Genomic DNA, 18,987 nt, shown 5'->3' on the forward strand with positions numbered 1-18,987 from the left:
ATACAATGAAAAGGTTTTCCCCAGCATTAAGCAGGCATCTCACACAGGACGCAATGTGTTAGTTAAGAGCGCTGGCTCTGGAGCCGGACTGCCCAGCATCACTTTCCAGTCCTTACCAAGCAAGTTGCAGTTCCTCTGCGTGCCATTTACCCAACTACAAAATGGGGACAATAATAGTGCCTACCTATTAGGTTACTGTGAGGATTCACATAAAATTATACCGCATTACTCAGTACTGGGCACATATTAAATAATTAATAACTACTGGCTTTTATAGGGTCATAATCCCAAGAAAACACGTGTTACAAACATGAACTGGTATAGCAACAAGTTAATATTGGTCATTAATAGACCATCAAAACACTGTTTTGATGAAAATTATGTGAGCAATTGGAATAATAAGATAACCAAGAGTAACACTCTAAGATTTAGAAGCTCCAAGTCAATTTTTTGCTTTGTTTTAATGACCATTAGAATCCAGTGATATGGATAATAAAAATCAAACCTTTAAAAATATATACTTACTCTCTGCTAGGTTCAAATACTCACCTGAAAATATGAAACTTCTGAAGCACCACTGGCAGAAACTTCTGTGACCACTGACAATGATTTCAAATCACTTGACAGACATAACGCCAGACAAGCACCAACAATCTGTAAAGCAGTCAGATCACCATCATACTTAGTGCTGTTGCTACCCTGCGTCTGCTTACAACACAGGAAGCCAAATTCAGAGCTCTGAAAAGCAGTAACTCCTGCCACATACGCAAAGGCACGTGTTCACTTGGTTGCAAGGACAGAGACACAGATCCCAACAAAGCGCCCCAGTGCTGGAGAAATAACTAACACAGCCCACAGAGCCTGCAACATTTTCCACCCTTTTAGGGAACTGTAAGAGTAAGAAAAAGATATGGAGAAGACCAAGACCGAGCCTAAGATCGCTCCTAATGACTTTCATCGCATTCCAATCACAAATGGGAGCTCTAACACGCAAGGCTAGAAAGACATTAAATCATAATCAAGAGTGCCCTACTAATTTTTTGTTAAGAAAAAAATTTTTGACTAATTCCACCAAGAACCTCTGATCTTCACAGACATCATATCATTATTTTATCTTAGTAAGAAAATTATCCTCTTAACATTTAAGGACAAGTAATTCCAAGAAATGAAACTGAGGAAAAAAGTAATGTTTTATTCTTTTCCATAAATCAGTCAGTTGTTACAATCTAAGGCAAAAATAGAGAATCTTAAAGAAAAACTTACCCCAGTGACTCGAGCAATTTTGAACATTCCATAAGCATAAAGCTCAATAAAACCAGAGCTTCCTCCAAGGACAAGAATATTAAGCCTAATTAAAAATAATGCAACAAGTTGAGGACAACAGAGAGAACCGAGCTCTTACACCAAGATACAAGTTGCTGCTGCCCTCATATAATCTGCACGCTCAAGCTCCCTAGCAGGGAGACTGAACCTATAAACAAATTCACCAACTTTCATTCACATTAGGCTTATTCCTTTTTTTCCCCCCAAAAGAAGCACATAAATTTTATTCAGCCTAAAAAAACCTCAGTTTACAGTAAAATAAGAATATATTATTTTAATGACAATTGTTATTTATATGCCCTCAATAACAAGATCATCTCTGTTCCAGTTAATATGAAGTACCATCAGTTTTATCATGGCCCTGATGCTAAACGTATTAAACGGGCTTAAAGAACCTGAAGGTTTCAATTTAAATTTCAGAAACTCAAGCACTTCTATCCTCCTTTACTTTTTTAAAATGAAAGTATACCATAATATTAAACTTGACACAAATATCATACAATAAAAATGAGCAAATAATAGATACTGTCTGTTTATTGTTCAGAGGTATTTGTCAGCAATGAAATAAAATGACAAAGAAAATATCTTTGGAACTCTGGTCTAAAAACTGCCTCAAGTATCAAATTTAAGAAAATATAACTTGCTATTTAAGATATCTGCAAGATTTACCTGACATCTCCCAAAAGCTTAATGATTTCATCAGAATTTTCTTCGCTAAAATATAAAAATAAGTTGGGTTATCTTTCAACTATATGCTTCAAATAATAAAAGATTTATCTTACTTGAAAACAAAAAAGGCATACCTTACCTAAATATTTTTGAGGTGTTGCTATAACTAGAAAAAAAAAAACAGATTAGGGTAAAAAAACTCTCAATAGAAATGCATTTTTATAAAACACATGAGAAAATTGTCAGTGTTAAAAGTAAAAGAAAGAAACTTTTTCTTAAAATTTCAAGGAAGAAACTTGCAAGATTAATTCTAATGAGATTAAACTCTGATACGTACTTTTTCGGCAATGTAGGAAGTTTAGGTAAGAGAAGATTTGATTCATCCTCAGAATTATAAAAGGATGTTAGAACACTACAAAGGGGAAAATTAGACAAAACAAAAATAAGTATTACAAAAACAAAGATTCTACTTCTCTTTCCGTTAAAAAATATTAATTTTTTAAAGGCCCAATTTTACATATGACACATTACTAAATAAACATAGTGACTTTTACAGTGGTAAACCTGTGTATGGCATTTAACAATCACAAACAAGAAATAAAAAAGTTGGAAATTCTTCATTTACCTTGAACTTTATTTCAGAAAGAAAAAAAATCAGCCTATGTTAAGAGGAACAAATATTTATAAACAATTTTCTCAGTATATGAAATGCATTCATATGTATTCAGTATCAGTACCAGATATGGACTGAGAATTTATGATTCCTTAACTCTCCTCTAAAAACCAACACTGAACACAGGAGTACCAAGAGTAATTTTAAAGAACACTGCAGTTATTACATAATGGAATGATGGGTTCTATGACTTACACACATTTGGAGATGCAAGAATCCAGTAGGTGTGTATCAGATGACACCATGTATTTTGAAACAGTTTTATTTATCCTCCCATTTTTTTCAATCCTACCTCCAAATACAGTTGGAAATGAATAAGGTGAAAAAGTGGTGTCCTGAAAGACCCTGGAATCTCCATATAACATTTCTGAACTCTTTAACAGAAAGTGTGTTAGGAATACACTTAGCAGGTAACTGGACTGGGACAGAAATCACATGGTATACTCTGCTCCTCTATAAATTCACATGACCACTTGCAACCTCTATTATCTGATGACAGATTAATCCTTGTTTTATCTACAGTGAATTTCAAACCCCAGGTTAGAGCTTATTATCTAATATTTTACAAGCCCCTCCTGAGGATATTTGTGAATTAATAATCAGATTTACAAATTCATTTGATAGTTAACTTAAAACTTAATTAGAACAGAAAAGCTAACAGGAAGAAAATGATCTTATTTCCTCAAAAAAAAAAAAAAAACAACAAAACTTTTATGTTCAGTATTCACTAAGCCTACTGACCCTTTAGGCTATCTTTACTGCAAACATGGCAGAGTACTTGATTTCACAGACTAAGGCAAAATTATTTTCACAAAATAAGGAAACTATAGGGACCACAAAAACAGAAAGAACTCATTCAGTATCAAAACAAAATGCTCAATTCAGTACTTTTCATATTCAAAGAGTATTTACTCAGACAGAGAAACAAAGCTCCAGAATGAAATATATGGTGAAAAGAAAAACAGAACCTTAATTTGCTAAACAGCAATCTTAACTAATATTACTTGAAAGTATAAGTCATTGATATAAACTTTTAAAAATAAACAAAAAGAAAAATCTTGGCCATTCAGGCATTACTGCTCCAATAATAAAACAGATTTTTTTTCCAGAAGGGAAAGAAATTTAAGAAACATTTAAAAAAATTTCATCTTGATAAGCTTAAGACAAAAGGTTAAAAGCAAATACACATACTCAATCCTCAGATACGCCTAAGTTTCCACTTTTAAAAAACGAAAATTTCATGAACATCCTACTGGGACCAGCGGGGTTTTTCTTTATCACTGTACCTGCTCTCAACAGTCACTTCCATCCAATGCATACAAGAAACTGGGGCCTCCACAGAAAAAGAGTGCAAGCTTTCAGGTTTTTCTACATCACACAAGACTATTTTCTTGGTGTCAGCAAGAGCAAAGGCCAAAACTAAAACAAGAAGAAATAATCAGAATAAGTCAGTGTAATATTAAGAGAAAAATGGGTATTTCATTTCTTGCCCAATTTTACTATTTTAAATATTCATAATCATAGAAATAATTTAACCCTTAAATCCTTCCTTTAAATAAGTAAAAAACTGAAAGGTATCTTTGCACACAGTTGTGCTGTTATCTACACTTATTTTCAAATGCTCAAAGTTTTGTGAGCAATCTACTACTGTCTTGTGTACTGTCCTTAACGTCTTATATATCAGAGCCTCTACACTGGAACCTTGATGCCAAGCAGAAAACACAGAACAGACATCAACATAAAAACAATAATATTGTATCACCAAGACATACTGGTCCCCACCTGAAAGTTTAAAAATGATTCCATCTGCTTGGTTCTTGGGAAGGTTTTTTATTCCTCTTTTTAATTTCTAGCCCTTATTGAACAGGGATATCAAATACTAATGGGTCTTCTTCTTTCACTGTGGCTGAATGATCTAGTATTGTTTCTCTACAAAAGTCTTTAACATCTTCCTAACATATAAAATTGAAGAACGTCTAGACAGAAGGCTGTGTGTTTCACTGTAACGAATACATACAACTCTGCGAGATGAGAGGCAATCCAAGTCTCCTCTTCTTTAAAACAATTTAAAGCAATCTTGGAATAATCATTACCAAGCTAAGCCCTATTTTACTGTCCAAAGACAGGAAACATTTTTTAATGATAAAAATATCACCTACTTAAATACATTTTCACACACACTGACTTTCATGATTTTTGAGATCCTGATGTTTCTGGATGAAGAGAGCAAGATCTCAAAATACTACTTACAAAAGTTCTCTAATTTTACACACATATTTTTTTTTTCAGTAGAAGAAACAAGAACTGAACAAAATTTATATAGATGAAAATAGCTGTTATCTGTAGAGTGACAGTCTTTCAGGGCGTTTTTACATACTTATATTTATCTAGGGAAAAGAGGAGGCAACAAGGAGAAATACATATCATTTTATAAAAACAATTTGTTTTTTTTAGGCACCAATGATACAGGTGACTTGCAGCATTTTCCTGTGCTGACCAGACATGGACAGCAGCTCAAATGAGCATCACTATAACAACACATTGAACAGGAGAGCTCAGGCCCCTGAGCTGCGGCAAGGTAAGCTATGACCTTCAGGCCACCAACAGGAGTAAGATCACGCGGAAACTGGAGGAAGGGGGTCAAAAGTGACAGTCCTTCAGGTGAGGCAAACACTTGTGCAGAGAGAATATTCGCAAACCACACATTTAACGCTAAAACACATCGTGGGGAGAAAAGGGCCATGATGGCTCTGAACTGACCAGTGAGCGGCAAATGAAGCTCTGGGCAAACAGCGCAGAACAAGACAGCAAAAGAACAAAACCAAAGTCCCTGTATATTCCCAAAAAACTTCCTGTTAGACTTATCTTTGCTAAGAAGTCAGATTTCATTTTAGAGATATCTCTGCCATGAAACAAGATGGCAGAATTAATCTGAGTTCCATGAAAACACTATGAGGCATCTGAAAAAACAAAGTTTCCAAATCAGTATTTAGAATTCTAGTACATTGTAAGAAAAATAAATTCTTTCTGTAAATAAGTTCTTTTTATAGAATACTCTCTCTGAAAAACAAAAACATATTTTTACAATAATATCATTACGTTTGCCATCTGGTCTCCAAGCCAGACATGTCACTTCCTTTCCTGTATTTTCATTTGGTGGAAAACTCCAAACTCGATGAAAACTTGCAAGTCGATGAAGTAAAACCTAAGACAAAACAGATATAATGGCAGACAATAAAAACATCCATTTCCAAAAATAAAATAAATCTAAATCCCCACTATAAAATTTCTTAAAAATTGTACGAAGTATATTTAGCCATCAGAAGAAATTCAAAGACAAGAGTGTCTGGATGAACTAAAGGTATTTTCAAAGAAATGGGTGAAACAAGGTCTAATTTAACCCTGTACTCTACACATTTTCCTAACTTTTATGTCAACAAGAGACTTATGTTTTAGAAAGGAATATAGCTTCCCAGGCAGCTCAACGGTAAAGAATCTATCTACCTACCAAGCAGAAGACTCAGGTACAATCCCTGGGTCGGGAAGATTCCCTGGAGAAGGAAATGGCAACCCACACCAGTATTCTTGCCTGGAGAATCCCATAGACAGAGGAGCCTGGCAGGCTACAGTCCATCCGGTCACAGAGAGTTTGACACAACTGAAGCAACTTAGCACACACGCAGGCACTGGCTAATTCATACCTTCCAACACTACGCATCATCATCTCTGGTGATTTCAAGAGCAACAAAGTCCTGGTTTGTTGGTTCTCAACTACCTCTTCTTCAATGATCACAGCTTCTACCTCACCTCAGGTCATGTCTGTTACACTGTCATTACTGACAACTACAAATGCTGCCATAACCTTCAGCTGCAAACTTCCCACTTTCCATCACTGTCTGTACCTTTCCTGCTCATCCCTACTAATACCCAACTTCAATTCTTCAACCTCACCAAGACATACAATCCAGTGAGTCTACCACCGATTCTGTCCCTCACCCCACACATGACCTCACTTCCCTACTTAATCAGGTTAGAATCCAAAGTCCATCATTACAATCACTCCTCTTGTACATAACTTCGACTCCCTTGCATCTCTTGCTTTCACCCTTTGTCACAACTCTGGTTAAACCCAACCACGCCTGCATACAGCTGAACAGAAGAGACACACAACCATGCTCACTAGTTTCACTATAGAACCACTAACCTCACGTGCCTTTTAATACTGAAGAACAATCCTATTAGATTCACTAGTCCACTTGCCTTGTCGGCTTCTTCAAACTTCTCTTCCCTCCTCAAAATTCCAATATTTTCTTCTCCGTCCTCGCTCCTAAACAGTGCCCTTTCTTCTTCACGAAGAAAATGGAAGCAACAAGTGCCCATAATTACACCTACTCATCTGGTCACACTGATGCTCCTATTTTTTCCCTTCCCTCCTACAGTTGTGACTGAAGGAACTGCAATCCTCTCAAGAGCCATGACAGAATTCCAGAACACTCTGGATACGGAGGGAGACTAGATTTCACAGAGGGCTTTGAGAAAGCAGACATCAATACCCTGGCGACAAAGCCATGACAGTCAACTGAGCTTTCCAGGCTCCTACGTGTCCCTGGCTGCTAAGTTCCCTTTTCCAACTAGTTTCCAAGCCTGGCTGAAGACAACTCCCACCTGGCCAAGTAACTATCAGGACACCTGCCAAAAGGCCAAAGGAGTAAAGACACAGAGGTGAAGGTTTCCTTACAAAATGTCTGCCAAGTAATTAAAAACTTTCAGCAGAAAGACGAAGTGTAATGAGAACCAGAAATACTGACAACACTCAGGCACATTCCATCAGGAATCAGTGAATCAGGCACATTCCATCAGCTGAAGCATCACTCTCTTGTTTCAATTTAAAGGTATTTTTAATGGGAGATGGCTTACCAACCAACACTGTGAATGTCGGGTAACAGAATAGATTCTTAAACATCCTCTGTGACAGCTACAGACATGTATGTTCACAGCTCGAGTCTGACAACTCACCTTTCTTCTGCCTGAACTGTAAGTAAAGGAAGGGCGGAATCTGTGGACCCACTACCCTTGTCAACTCATGAGTGATACCTGAGCCTTTAAAAAGCCCATTTAACAAATAACTATGAGAGTCTCCGGGATGCAGGACCGTGTGGTTGTGTAAAGCTGTGTGAAAACTTGTTTCGGCCACAGAATGCGGGAAATGGGTGTACGAAATGTGTATGGTCCCTTATATTCACTTAGACTATGCAGCGGGACTGCAGAGAGGGGCAGGGTGGACGGGCGGCCCGGGCGCGGTGTCCTCGTGGCCGCGCGCCGGCTCACTCACCTCGCCCGCGGTGTTGGCCAAAGCAATGAGATCCCGCTTGGGTGACCAGACCAGGAAGATGATCTCCTGCGGCAGCTGCTTCTCCCCCACCACCCGGAAGGATGGGAAACAGGTCGGGAAACGCAACATGGGGACAGCCCTGCAACGACTTCCCTAGTCGCAGGCTGGCTGGGGCCCCCCGCGGCCGCTCTGCCAGGGCCCGGCGCCGCTCCCGTCCCGGGCCCTTCCGGCAGAGCCCCAACGGCGGCGGTACCAGCGACCGCAGCCAACGCGGCCCGGACGGCCTCCGCCTCCGCCTCCGCCTCCGCCTCCCGCTTTGCCGCCGCGCGCTTTCCGGGCACTTCCGGTACCCGAACTTCCTCGCGAGAGCACGGAGGCGAGGTTTCGATCAGCCAGAGTCACTTTGACAGTCTTCGAACCGGTGGTCCTCAGTCCTGCGTGCTCAGTAGAGAGGCTTTTTATTTGTTTCTTTTGCGTTAAACACCGTGCCCAGGCAGCACGCCAGACTGATTAAAAGCGCTTCCCTGGTGGCTCAGGCTGTAAAGAATCCGCCCGCAATGAGGGAGACCTGGGTTCGATCCCTTGGTTGGGAAGATCCCCTGGAGGAAGGCATAGCGACCTACTCCAGTATTCTTGCTGGGAAACCCCATGGACAGAGGAGCCCGACGGTTTACCCAGAGTCGGAAACAACTGAGCGAATAAGCACAGCACAACGCAGTACGGAATGGGACCCAGGATTTATGGAACACTCAAGAGTGCTGCCAGTTTGCAGCCTACGTAGGAGAGCTCTGCTTTAAAATCTCCGACATAGGCAAATACCTTGATTCTTTGTCCCATTTAAGCTTCATAACTACTGATATCAGTAGCCGCATTGTAATAAATGAGGACTGTGGGCTCAGTCCGGATTTGTCTCATAGCTATTGGAACTTCTACTATACGAAGGAATCTGGGCTCCACAAGTGCAGGGAACATGGGCTCAGCCTGGCCGGATGTGTGAATCAGAATCCATCTGGTGCCTCTTGTTACACATCTAAATGTGTTAACCTGTTCAAAAGTTCCCATAAGTTATGGACCTGGTTAAAAGAATGTGACTATCATCCTGTGATTCTCCATCTTAAAGTCTATGGTAGAAAGCCATCTACCTTTCACTTCTTTTGACTTGCTCAAAGAAGAAATGTGGGAAGATCTTCAACTCTAAATAAGCCCTATCTTCCTGCCATCTACTTGGATCTAGCCCCTGGGAAAAGGTGACAGAAGTAGACTAACTCATTCAGCAACAAATATTTCAGGCACTATTTTGTGCCAGGCAGTTTCTAACTCATGATGTTTACCCTGCTCCCTTTCAGAGATGAGTCTTTTACCTTGCTTTTTCTGCAAACTATTAAGAATGGTTCCCAAATTTGTCCAGAGGCACTATTCCAAGGTGAGAATGGACTTGCCTTTATTATTAATGAAATGCATTTTCGGGTATTATTTAATGTTCTGGAGTGTTGTATGGTTGTTAGCACACCAATGCCACCTTGAGCATGTACAGTTCCTCCTGCCCTTCCACTGCCCTACCCAGGACTGTACTGTGTGGTAAATCACTTCTCTGTCATCAAGAGCTTTGCAGTTAATACTGTTCAATAATTATTAGGACCAGGTGGCCTTTATGCTCTGTTAGTCCCCAAACAATGATGAAGACCTTCCCTGACGTATTCCTGGCACCCACAAGACTAGTTGTGCTAAAGTCGCTTCAGTCACATCTGACTCTGCAACCTATGGACTGTGGCCTGCCAGGCTCCTCTGTCCATGGGATTCTCCAGGCAAGAATACTGTGAGCGGACTTTCATACCCACCTCCAGGGGATCTTCCCAACCCAGGGATCAAACCCAGGTATCCCGCATTGCAGGCAGATTCTTTACAGTTCTGAGCCACTAGGGAAGCCCAAGACTAAGTCAGTTCAGTCCAGTCGCTCAGTCGTGTCCGACTCTTTGCGAACCCATGAATCGCAGCATGCCAGGCCTCCCTGATCATCACCAACTCCCGGAGTTTACTCAAACCCATGTCCATGGAGTCCGTGATGCCATCCAGCCATCTCATCCTCTGTCGTCCCCTTCTCCTCCTGCCCCCAATCCCTCCCAGCATCAGGGTCTTTTCCAATGAGTCAGCTCTTCACATGAGGTGGCCAAAGTACTGGAGTTTCAGCTTCAGCATCAGTCCTTCCAATGAACACCCAGGACTGATCTCCTTTAGGATGGACTGGTTGGATCTCCTTGCAGTCCAAGGGACTCTCAAGAGTCTTCTCCAACACCACAGTTCAAAAACATCAATTCTTTGGTGCTCAGCTTTCTTGACAGTCCAACTCCCACATCCATACCTAACCACTGGAAAAGCCATAGCCTTGACTAGACTAATTGCCCATTCATAAATCTTGACTTCAGAATGCACTTCCTGTTTCTCTAGGTGAATTAATATAAAACTGTTGCAGTGGTCCTTTGGCAGTGCGGAGTGCAGTTGCAAATGCTTCCAGATCATTGTCCGCCTGATCCCAACCTGTGAGTTACCGGGCAATAAACTGATCCATTGATAATATGGAGCTGGCTGCCTGGTTTTTGGGTCTCAAGATAACCTTCTTCATCCTCCAACACATGGCAATAGATAATCTAGATGATGGGGTGCATTTAGATAAATCCACTATCTACCTGCTTTACAATCTTATGAAAACTGAATGCCCACTTTCCTGAAACTTATCCTGAATATGGTCCCTCATACCACACAGGAAAAGGACTGTGAATAAAGCTATACCCTCAGTGTTACAAGACAGAGGAGAGTAACTACCTACAGATTATGAAACCTTCACAGAAGAGTATGAATTTCATCCAAGATATGTATAACAACATAGGAAATATCATAGGTGTGAAGTTTCAGATGTGGCCATCTAGAAATAAGAAAAAGTTTGGTTATAAGTACATTCATCAAGTTGTTTAAAGTAGTGAAAAATGGAAACTTAGCTGCCCAACCACAGGAGACTGATTAAATACAATATATCCATATTTCAACTGTGTGGATCACAATAAACTGTGGAAAATTCTGGAAGAGATGGGCATATCAGACCACCTGCCCTGCCTCTTGAGAAACCTACATGCAGAGCAGGAAGCAACGGTTAGAACTGGACATGGAACAACAGACTGGTTCCAAATAGGAAAAGGAGTACGTCAAGGCTGTATATTGTCACCCTGTTTATTTAACTTACATGCAGAGTACATCATGAGAAATGCTGGGCTGGAAGAAGCACAACCTGGAATCAAGATTGCTGGGAGAAATATCAATAACCTCAGATATGCAGATGACACCACCCTTATGGCAGAAAGTGAAGAGGAACTGAAAAGCCTCTTGATGAAAGTAAAAGAGATGAGTGAGAAAGTTGGCTTAAAGCTTAACATTCAGAAAACTAAGATCATGGCATCTGGTCCCATCACCTCATGGGAAATAGATGGGGAGACAGTGGAAACAGTGTCAGACTTTATTTTGGGGGGTTCCAAAATCACTGTGGATGGTGACTGCAGCCATGAAATTAAAAGACGCTTTACTCCTTGGAAGGAAAGTCATGACCAACCTAGATAGCATATTAAAAAGCAGAGACATTACTTTGCCAGCAAAGGTCCGTCTGGTCAAGGCTATGATTTTTCCAGTGGTCATGTATGGATGTGAGAGTTGGACTGTCAAGAAAGCTGAGCGCCAAAGAATTGATGCTTTTGAACTGTGGTCAATAGTTCTTGAGAGTCCCTTGGACTGCAAGGAGATTCAACTAGTCCATCCTAAAGGAGATCAGTCCCAGGTATTCATTGGAAGGACTGATGCTGAAGCTGAAACTACAGTACTTTAGCCACCTCATGGGAAGAGTTGACTCATTGGAAAAGACCCTGATCTGGGAGGGACTGGGGGCAGGAGGAGAAGGGGATGACAGAGGATGAGATGGCTGGATGGCATCACGGACTCCATGGACATGGGTTTGAGTAAACTCCCGGAGTTGGTGACGATCAGGGAGGCCTGGTGTGCTGCAGTTCATGGGGTCGCAAAAAGTCGGACACGACTGAACGACTGAACTGACTAACTGATCCATACTGAAGAATAATACTGTCATTACGGGTATAAACTGATGTTCACAACATCTTTATGAGAAGATTACAAAACAATTTATTTTTACAATTCCATTTTTAAAAAATTTTAAGTGTCTGTAGCTATTTGTACAGGAACCCTGTTTCTGGAAGAAAATACCCATAAGCTGTGACAGTGGTTCTCCGGGCAGTAGAATCAGAGTCACTTTTCATTTTCTTTGACACAGGTGGCTCATGTATTAAGTGCAAAGTTAACAGGCAGCAACTTTTATTTCCTTTTGTCTTCTTTAAGCATGCAGAATGTTTAGGCTGACTATCTCTAGTTTTCTCCCACTCCTCACCTCCACATTTGCAAGTGACGAAACGGGCCCATCTAATTAGGGTTAGTTTCTTAAAGACGACCGGATGTCACAGTTACAGTCTGCAGGGGTACTAAGCCATGCAATAGTGTGAGAATCTTGTGACTGTCCAGCTAATGGGATAAAACGTACCCCTTGGATCTCTGCCATCTGCTTGCTCAGTTTTGATGCTTTCCCTTCCCCACCCCCCTGCCCAATCTTGCCAAGTTAACATTTATACTAAGTCTCTTGAAATTAAATTGTAGAGATCTTATCGTCACTTTATTGCAATGACCTTCTAGCTGACCCTCAAGTAATTTAACCCATGTCCTAATTTCCAATTAAAACTACATCAAGTAAGTCAAATTAGATGTTTCCTTTGCATTTTTTTAAAGTTTTTCTTTCTTGGCAGCTCTAAGTGTATTAGCATTTTTCTATTAGACAGCACAGTTGGGTTTGGAGGTTCATAAATGACCATTTCCATTCACCTGACCCAACCCTGATTTATGAGGAGCTTCTACTGGGTGAGTGCACAACAGTGTTAGCGTGGGTGCTCACTTGCAGTTAGCGGTGTTAGCTTCCCAGGCTCGTGGAAGGAGGAAGGAGGCCATGGGTCCTGCAGCTGGTTGTCTCTGACATCACCGTGTGTCAGACACAGCTCTGGGAGACAGTGAAGGCGCACCGTGAATTCCACAGGCCCTGGGCACCAACGAGCTTCTAAGCCACAGAGGGGAAACATGCACAGAGAGTCGTTCTAATGCAGGGCATGATTTAAGTACCTGAAAACAAGTCGAAGACACACAAACACACACTTATTTTTATTTCACTGGCAAAGATGTACTGTTCCACTGGAGACACCAGCGAGGACATCATGAAGAAGGTGGCATCAGACCACAACCTTTGGTAGGCTGTGATTTTATATTTAAAAGTCAAAGGCACACCATGTTTTATTGTACTTCACAGATACTATGTCTCTTTACGATTGAAGATTTGTGGCATCCCTTTGTTATGAGATGATGGTTAGCATTTTTTAGTATTAGCATTTTTTAGTAAGTGTTGTGTGTTAGTTGCTAAGTCGTGTCCAACTCTTTGTGACCCCGTAGACTGTAGCCTGCTACGCTCCTCCAGCCTTGGGATTCTCTAGGCAAGAATACTGGAGTGGGTTGTCATTCCCTTTCTCCAGGGGATCTTCCTGACCCAGGGATCAGACCCAGATCTCCTGCATTGCAGGCAAATTCTTTACCATTTGAACCACTAGGTTTTTTTTTTTTTTTTCAGTCCTTCTAAGAAAAAAAGCAAGTTGTCTCCATATCTTAGGCAAGCCTAATGTCAGGGACTGAGCTGTGTCTCTCCAAATCTATATGCTGAAGTCCTAACTCCCAGTACCTCAGACAGGGGCTGGATTTAGAGACACCATCTTTAAAAAGGAGATAAAGGTAAAATGAGGCCTTTAAGGTGGGCACTAATCCTATCTGACCATCCTTACAGGAGGAAATGTGGACACAAAGAGACACCAAAAAAAGACCACGTGAGGATACAGTGAGAAGGCAACCATCTGCAAGCTAAGGAGAGAGGCCTCAGGAGAACCAAGCCTGTCAACACCTTTATCTTGAACTTCCAGGCTCTAGAACTGTGAGAAAGTTAATTACTGTTGTTTAAACTATCCAATACATTTGTTATAGTAGCCCTAGAAAATAAATATACCCACCACCTGAAAATCTCTAGAAAATTCTATCCTTTCAAGTTTCTATTGAGCACCTACAATACATAGGAGACATGAGACTATAAGAAGTGGGTACTGACATTAAGAAACTGAAACCTTTCGGGGAAACAGAATCTGTCAATATAATCATGGAATAATACATAAAAAGTGACTCAAGTGTGGTGCAGAATAGCAAGCAGCTTGGAGAGGAAAGCCTCAGCTGGTATCAGTCTCAAATGTGAAACTTACCAGGAAAGAGTGGGATTGGGGCCAGGGCCTAAAGGCTCCGTTAAGACTTTAAAAGATGGCTGTATGGAGGGAAATATTCCAAACAGAAAAAAGAGAATGGGATGAAAAGACTGAGGCGTACCAGAGAAATAAATTAGTCTAAATATCACACTAAATGTAGGGAAAAAAAATCTAATCTCATTCAGGGCCTACAAAGTGACAAAATGTGACAAAGTACAAAAATACGACAAAGTAACATCATATTTCATTACATTATGTAATATAAACAAGAAATAGAATGAAATTTAGTGGCAATTATTTAAGAAAAATATCCTTTTCAGGAACTTCCCTAGTGGCCCAGTGGTTAAGACTGCACATTTTCACTGCAGGGAGCACAGGTTCAGTCCCTGGTGGGAGAACTAAGATTCCACATGCCACAAGGAATGGCCAAAAAAAATTTCCTTTTAAAAAGCTTAAAAAGGTTTGTCTGTCAAATTTCAGGGATTTTCTTTTGCTGCAGTTTTAAGTAAGTATCTTAATGTTCAGATATGCAGATTCCTAATTAGAACAAATGACCTCATCTCCCATCACACTTTATACCTCCCAGAGACATTTTCACATTCTATTCGTTTATTCTCTGAGGAACGAAAGAAATTAAGTCCTTAAAATTACCATAACTGAATACAATAACAGGACCATCAAACTTCCTATTTTTAAGTCTGAGAAGGTAACAAAGTTTTCAAGTACAAAATTCCTGATTATAAGTAACACCCTATTTGCTCAATACTAAGATGGGCTTTTTTTCAAATTTCAGTATTTCTGAAATAAGACACATCTAAAGTTTAACCCATACAATTAATAAGATAAGGGTGTTTTCCCCCTGAAAAGATATGATTCCATCAATAGCACACTTTACCAATTGATGGTATCTTAAAACTAAGAAAATGTGGTGATGATAACCATTGGCCATCAGGACCCAATTCTTCAGCAGTCATGGCCCCTCAGGTGTCTGAGTTTCTGGGCAGATTTCAGTAGATTTTAACCACAGTATCATGGACCCCATGAAAGTCAGGCAATGTCCACACCTATACCTGAATCAGAGAGACTCTTACAATGACTCTACAAGGTTCATCTCTCATCCAGTCACCTCAAAATCTGCCCCTCCTAGCACCACAGCAACCCATAAAAATGGGACAAGAGAAGAATTTTCTGATGCTTGTTAAATCCAGGAGCTTGGCTCATCTTTTGATGTCACCTGATCTATCAGGACCACACTGTCAGGGCCATGTGTGAGGATTCCACAGCAGGTACCAAACTTAAATACCAGGTAGAATTTAAATAAGAGATGGAGTACAGTTCTTCTACTTTTACTTAGAGGGCTCCAGCTACACCCAAGCAGATATGCCTCCAAACATGCTTTAAAATAGTCATGTGGGAAAGAGAGGAGAGTCATTATGCAAATACAAGCCATTCAAAACTACCAAGTCTTAAGAAGATAATGTCAGATACCTAGCAGAGAAATGGGGAGAGGAATTCTTTGTTCAAACTCCTCCCTTTAGCATTGCAACCCTGGACCACAGATAATTACCATCTTCACCTATTAACACTTCTCCAGGCAAACAAGCGAACCGAGAGCCTGGTGCATGAGCCTTATTTAATTTAACCACAAACAATCCTGAGATGTGTTGTCCCTATTATATTAATGAAGAAACAGTGGCTTCTAGAGAGTGAATGACTTAGCCAAAGACATACAATCAGTAAGTGTTAGAATAGGAAAGAGGAGTTTGAATCACCAAAATAGACTGCCTCTGCTACAACTTTTATAAAGAAACATCCTGCCTAAGTTAACAGACAGTAAGATGACTGAGCAAGTCATAATTCAACAAACATTTAGGTGATTCTATATCATCAAAGGATAACTGCAGAGTAGTTGAAAAATAAATATTTAATATTAATATAACCATAATTGTTTTAGACTGCCTTTGTCAAAATTCTTTCCATCTTCAGATTCTGTCTTAAAAAAAAACAACTGTAGATTGTATTTCTCTTTACAAGTGGGATTTAAGCCATTGTACAATATTTTAATATTTAATTTAACATATATAACAACATACTCTTATGTTCAATGTAAACAAAACCTCGGGTTTTCATGCTTATTTTCTCCTTTGTTTCTGCAAAAGAATGCTCTGTGCCCATTTTTCAGATAAGAGGCTAAAATAATATTACTGGAAGAGATGTAAAGAGAGAAAAAAGGCACCAAAAGCTAGCAAGCCGGCAAAGATCTCCAGAGGGGCTGCAGTGTGTGTGGTGCGGGGGGGGGGGGGGGGGGGGGTGCGTGTAAAGGGGGAGTGTCTATAAACCAGCAAAATACCACCTCCCTATTTTCAAGCTTAGAAAGGTGCATACCTTTGAAAGCAACAGAATTTAAGTCCAACATGGCACTTTCAGAAAATGGCATCAAAGGTTGGACTATAAATCTTTCTTATTCTCAAGTCACTGGACATTTAAGAGCAAAGATATTGATGGGTTCTTTCTCTTCTTTTCTTCTTCCTTGTAACAGATGTATGATTCATGGATTGTCCTTTAGTGGTCTCCATTTTCATCTTATTGCTTTTTCTTTGCTTCTGCTTTCTGACAGCCCTGAAAAACAAGGTGCTAAATTATTTTGGAGAATGAGCACAGTGAATTATGTAATTATGTTGAAGTTTAATTAACTAGCTAACCAAATAAGAAAACAGAAGGGAAAGAATTTACTGTATTATAAGCATAAATCCTCAGAATCCTAACCACAGTAACAAGGAGATAGAGTCCTGACCAAGCAAAATGTTTTAGAGAAGAAATTTCTTTGAAAGATGGTTACTACAGATTTAGAACAATCTATTCAGGACAAATACACCACAGAGGTAAATAGTCAAGCCAATGAGTTGGGAGGTTGTTTTTTTTTTTTTCCTTCTACATTTGTACTGCTCAACTCAGCACTTCGATCTCCAAAACCCTGAATTACATTTTTCAGAAAAAGACCGATATATTGACAGTTAGCAATGGTAGAAAAATGCTGCAACTCTGAAAAGGCTTACAGAAGCTCATCTTATAGTCTTAATTTTCCTTTCCTCAGTATCCTAAAATCCTGACAAATGCCATACAGGATGTCCACATTTAGTGGTCTCTTGAAGACTAGCTTCAAAATGAATAAGCTGAAAGTCAATCTCTAAAAAGCATTAAATCACACCAGAAAACAAAAACAGATCCTTTGCTTCAGGTGCTCTCTGAACTAAGTTACAGGCAATCTATAGCTGAGAAAGATTACTGGCCTGTTCATTCACTTTCTCCAAGCTGGCAGAATCATGCCATTTATTACATCATGAACAAAGGGATGAGCTGGGGCTGCCAGCACTGGCAGACCTGGAACTTTCAAGGCTGCCCAGCGATATCAACTATTAGACTCCTCCTTACAAACCTCACAAGTCCAAGGGAAAAGCTTCTTCTTGATCTTCCCAGGACCAAACTCTGGGAAAGCAGCTTCATGCACAGTATGTAATCTCCTAGTGGACAAACTCAGCCTCTCCTTTGGGTCATTCAGTGTACATGTTAAGTGTTGGGAATACAAACATGAATGGGTACAACTGACTTCAAGGAGCAGGGAGACTGAGACAAGGCAGGCGTCATCCTTCCCTTGCATTCTCCCCACTTTTCTTTTTTAGGGAAAGAAACTGAGGCTAAGAAACCATCTCTGAGGAAGTGGCAGAATCAGCTTGATTCAGGAAACTGTGCTCTTTTCATTTTACCTTGATACTACATGCACTACTATAAATTATTCAGGTATATAAAATGCTCAGCATATAGTAACTCCTAAAAAAATTAGCTATTATTAGTAGCTCCACATGACCACTATTCAGAAGTTTGCTTGGTAATTTAATATTTTTCCATGTTTAGATTTTGCACTAGGGTATCTTTCAAGTTCAAAATAAAACAAAACAGTCATCTTCGTTCTGTTTTGTGCATGTTATATAAGTCTCCTTTTTCTCCAGCCATTTTTTTAAAGTAAGAAAATGTCCTGGTAAGTGATGAATTTAGCAAACGTAATGACGTATAATCTCTTGATCGCAAAATAAATGAAGTTATTATGCATGCCTGTATACAAAATTCAAACAAATTTTCTTTGGCTTATCCACTGATAAGAACTAAACATGAACCGGATTTCACTAGAAGATATGGTAAACAAAAACAGAAGGAAAACACTCATTTCTAATATGAATAAACAAATGCTCCAGAGGTAGAGTCTTTAAACAGTGATAAACTGAGTATAAATCAACTGGCTGTTTTATTTTGCCTTAAAATTAAATTGACCTGGTATTGATATTTGTCCTCTAAATTACAAGTATTTATGTGACTGATAAAATGAGCTCTAACCACAAGAGGGAGCCAGCATCATTCTAGTTCATAACCAAAGGGAAATTAATACTAAGGAAAACTAAAGTAACATAAGACAACTATAAAACATACAAGATGAAAAGACCTTTTATGCCACAGAGGCATAAAAAAAAGCATAAAAATTATTTTTTACTATTATAAAAAGTTCATGCCTTGTCAATTTCATTTTAAAAATTTTTTGAAAGCAATAC

General features: G+C 39.7%; 2 protein-coding genes across 6 annotated transcripts in view; both read right to left on the bottom strand.

Annotated features, from left to right (window-relative positions):
* ANAPC4 (anaphase promoting complex subunit 4) overlaps positions 1-8,297 on the bottom strand; it is a 34,090-nt gene extending 25,793 nt beyond the window's left edge. Inside the window, exons 1-8 of the mRNA XM_020897612.2 lie at positions 7,998-8,297; positions 5,765-5,870; positions 3,952-4,084; positions 2,330-2,404; positions 2,132-2,158; positions 1,993-2,037; positions 1,264-1,348; positions 550-654 (exon numbers count right to left, since the gene is read on the bottom strand). Coding sequence (XP_020753271.1) covers positions 550-654; positions 1,264-1,348; positions 1,993-2,037; positions 2,132-2,158; positions 2,330-2,404; positions 3,952-4,084; positions 5,765-5,870; positions 7,998-8,126 — 705 coding nt within the window. The 5' untranslated portion in view covers positions 8,127-8,297. The remainder of the gene's footprint in view (positions 1-549; positions 655-1,263; positions 1,349-1,992; positions 2,038-2,131; positions 2,159-2,329; positions 2,405-3,951; positions 4,085-5,764; positions 5,871-7,997) is intronic.
* A 4,006-nt stretch (positions 8,298-12,303) lies between these two features.
* The window catches only part of ZCCHC4 (zinc finger CCHC-type containing 4), a 62,622-nt gene continuing 55,938 nt past the window's right edge, over positions 12,304-18,987 (bottom strand). For all 5 annotated transcript variants that reach the window (XM_020897611.2, XM_020897609.2, XM_070452075.1 and 2 more), the window contains one exon: positions 12,304-17,005. In XM_020897611.2, the coding sequence (XP_020753270.2) occupies positions 16,870-17,005 (136 nt within the window). In that variant the 3' untranslated portion in view covers positions 12,304-16,869. The remainder of the gene's footprint in view (positions 17,006-18,987) is intronic.

Source organism: Odocoileus virginianus, chromosome 21, assembly GCF_023699985.2.
Source record: "Odocoileus virginianus isolate 20LAN1187 ecotype Illinois chromosome 21, Ovbor_1.2, whole genome shotgun sequence".
Lineage (NCBI taxonomy): Eukaryota > Metazoa > Chordata > Mammalia > Artiodactyla > Cervidae > Odocoileus > Odocoileus virginianus.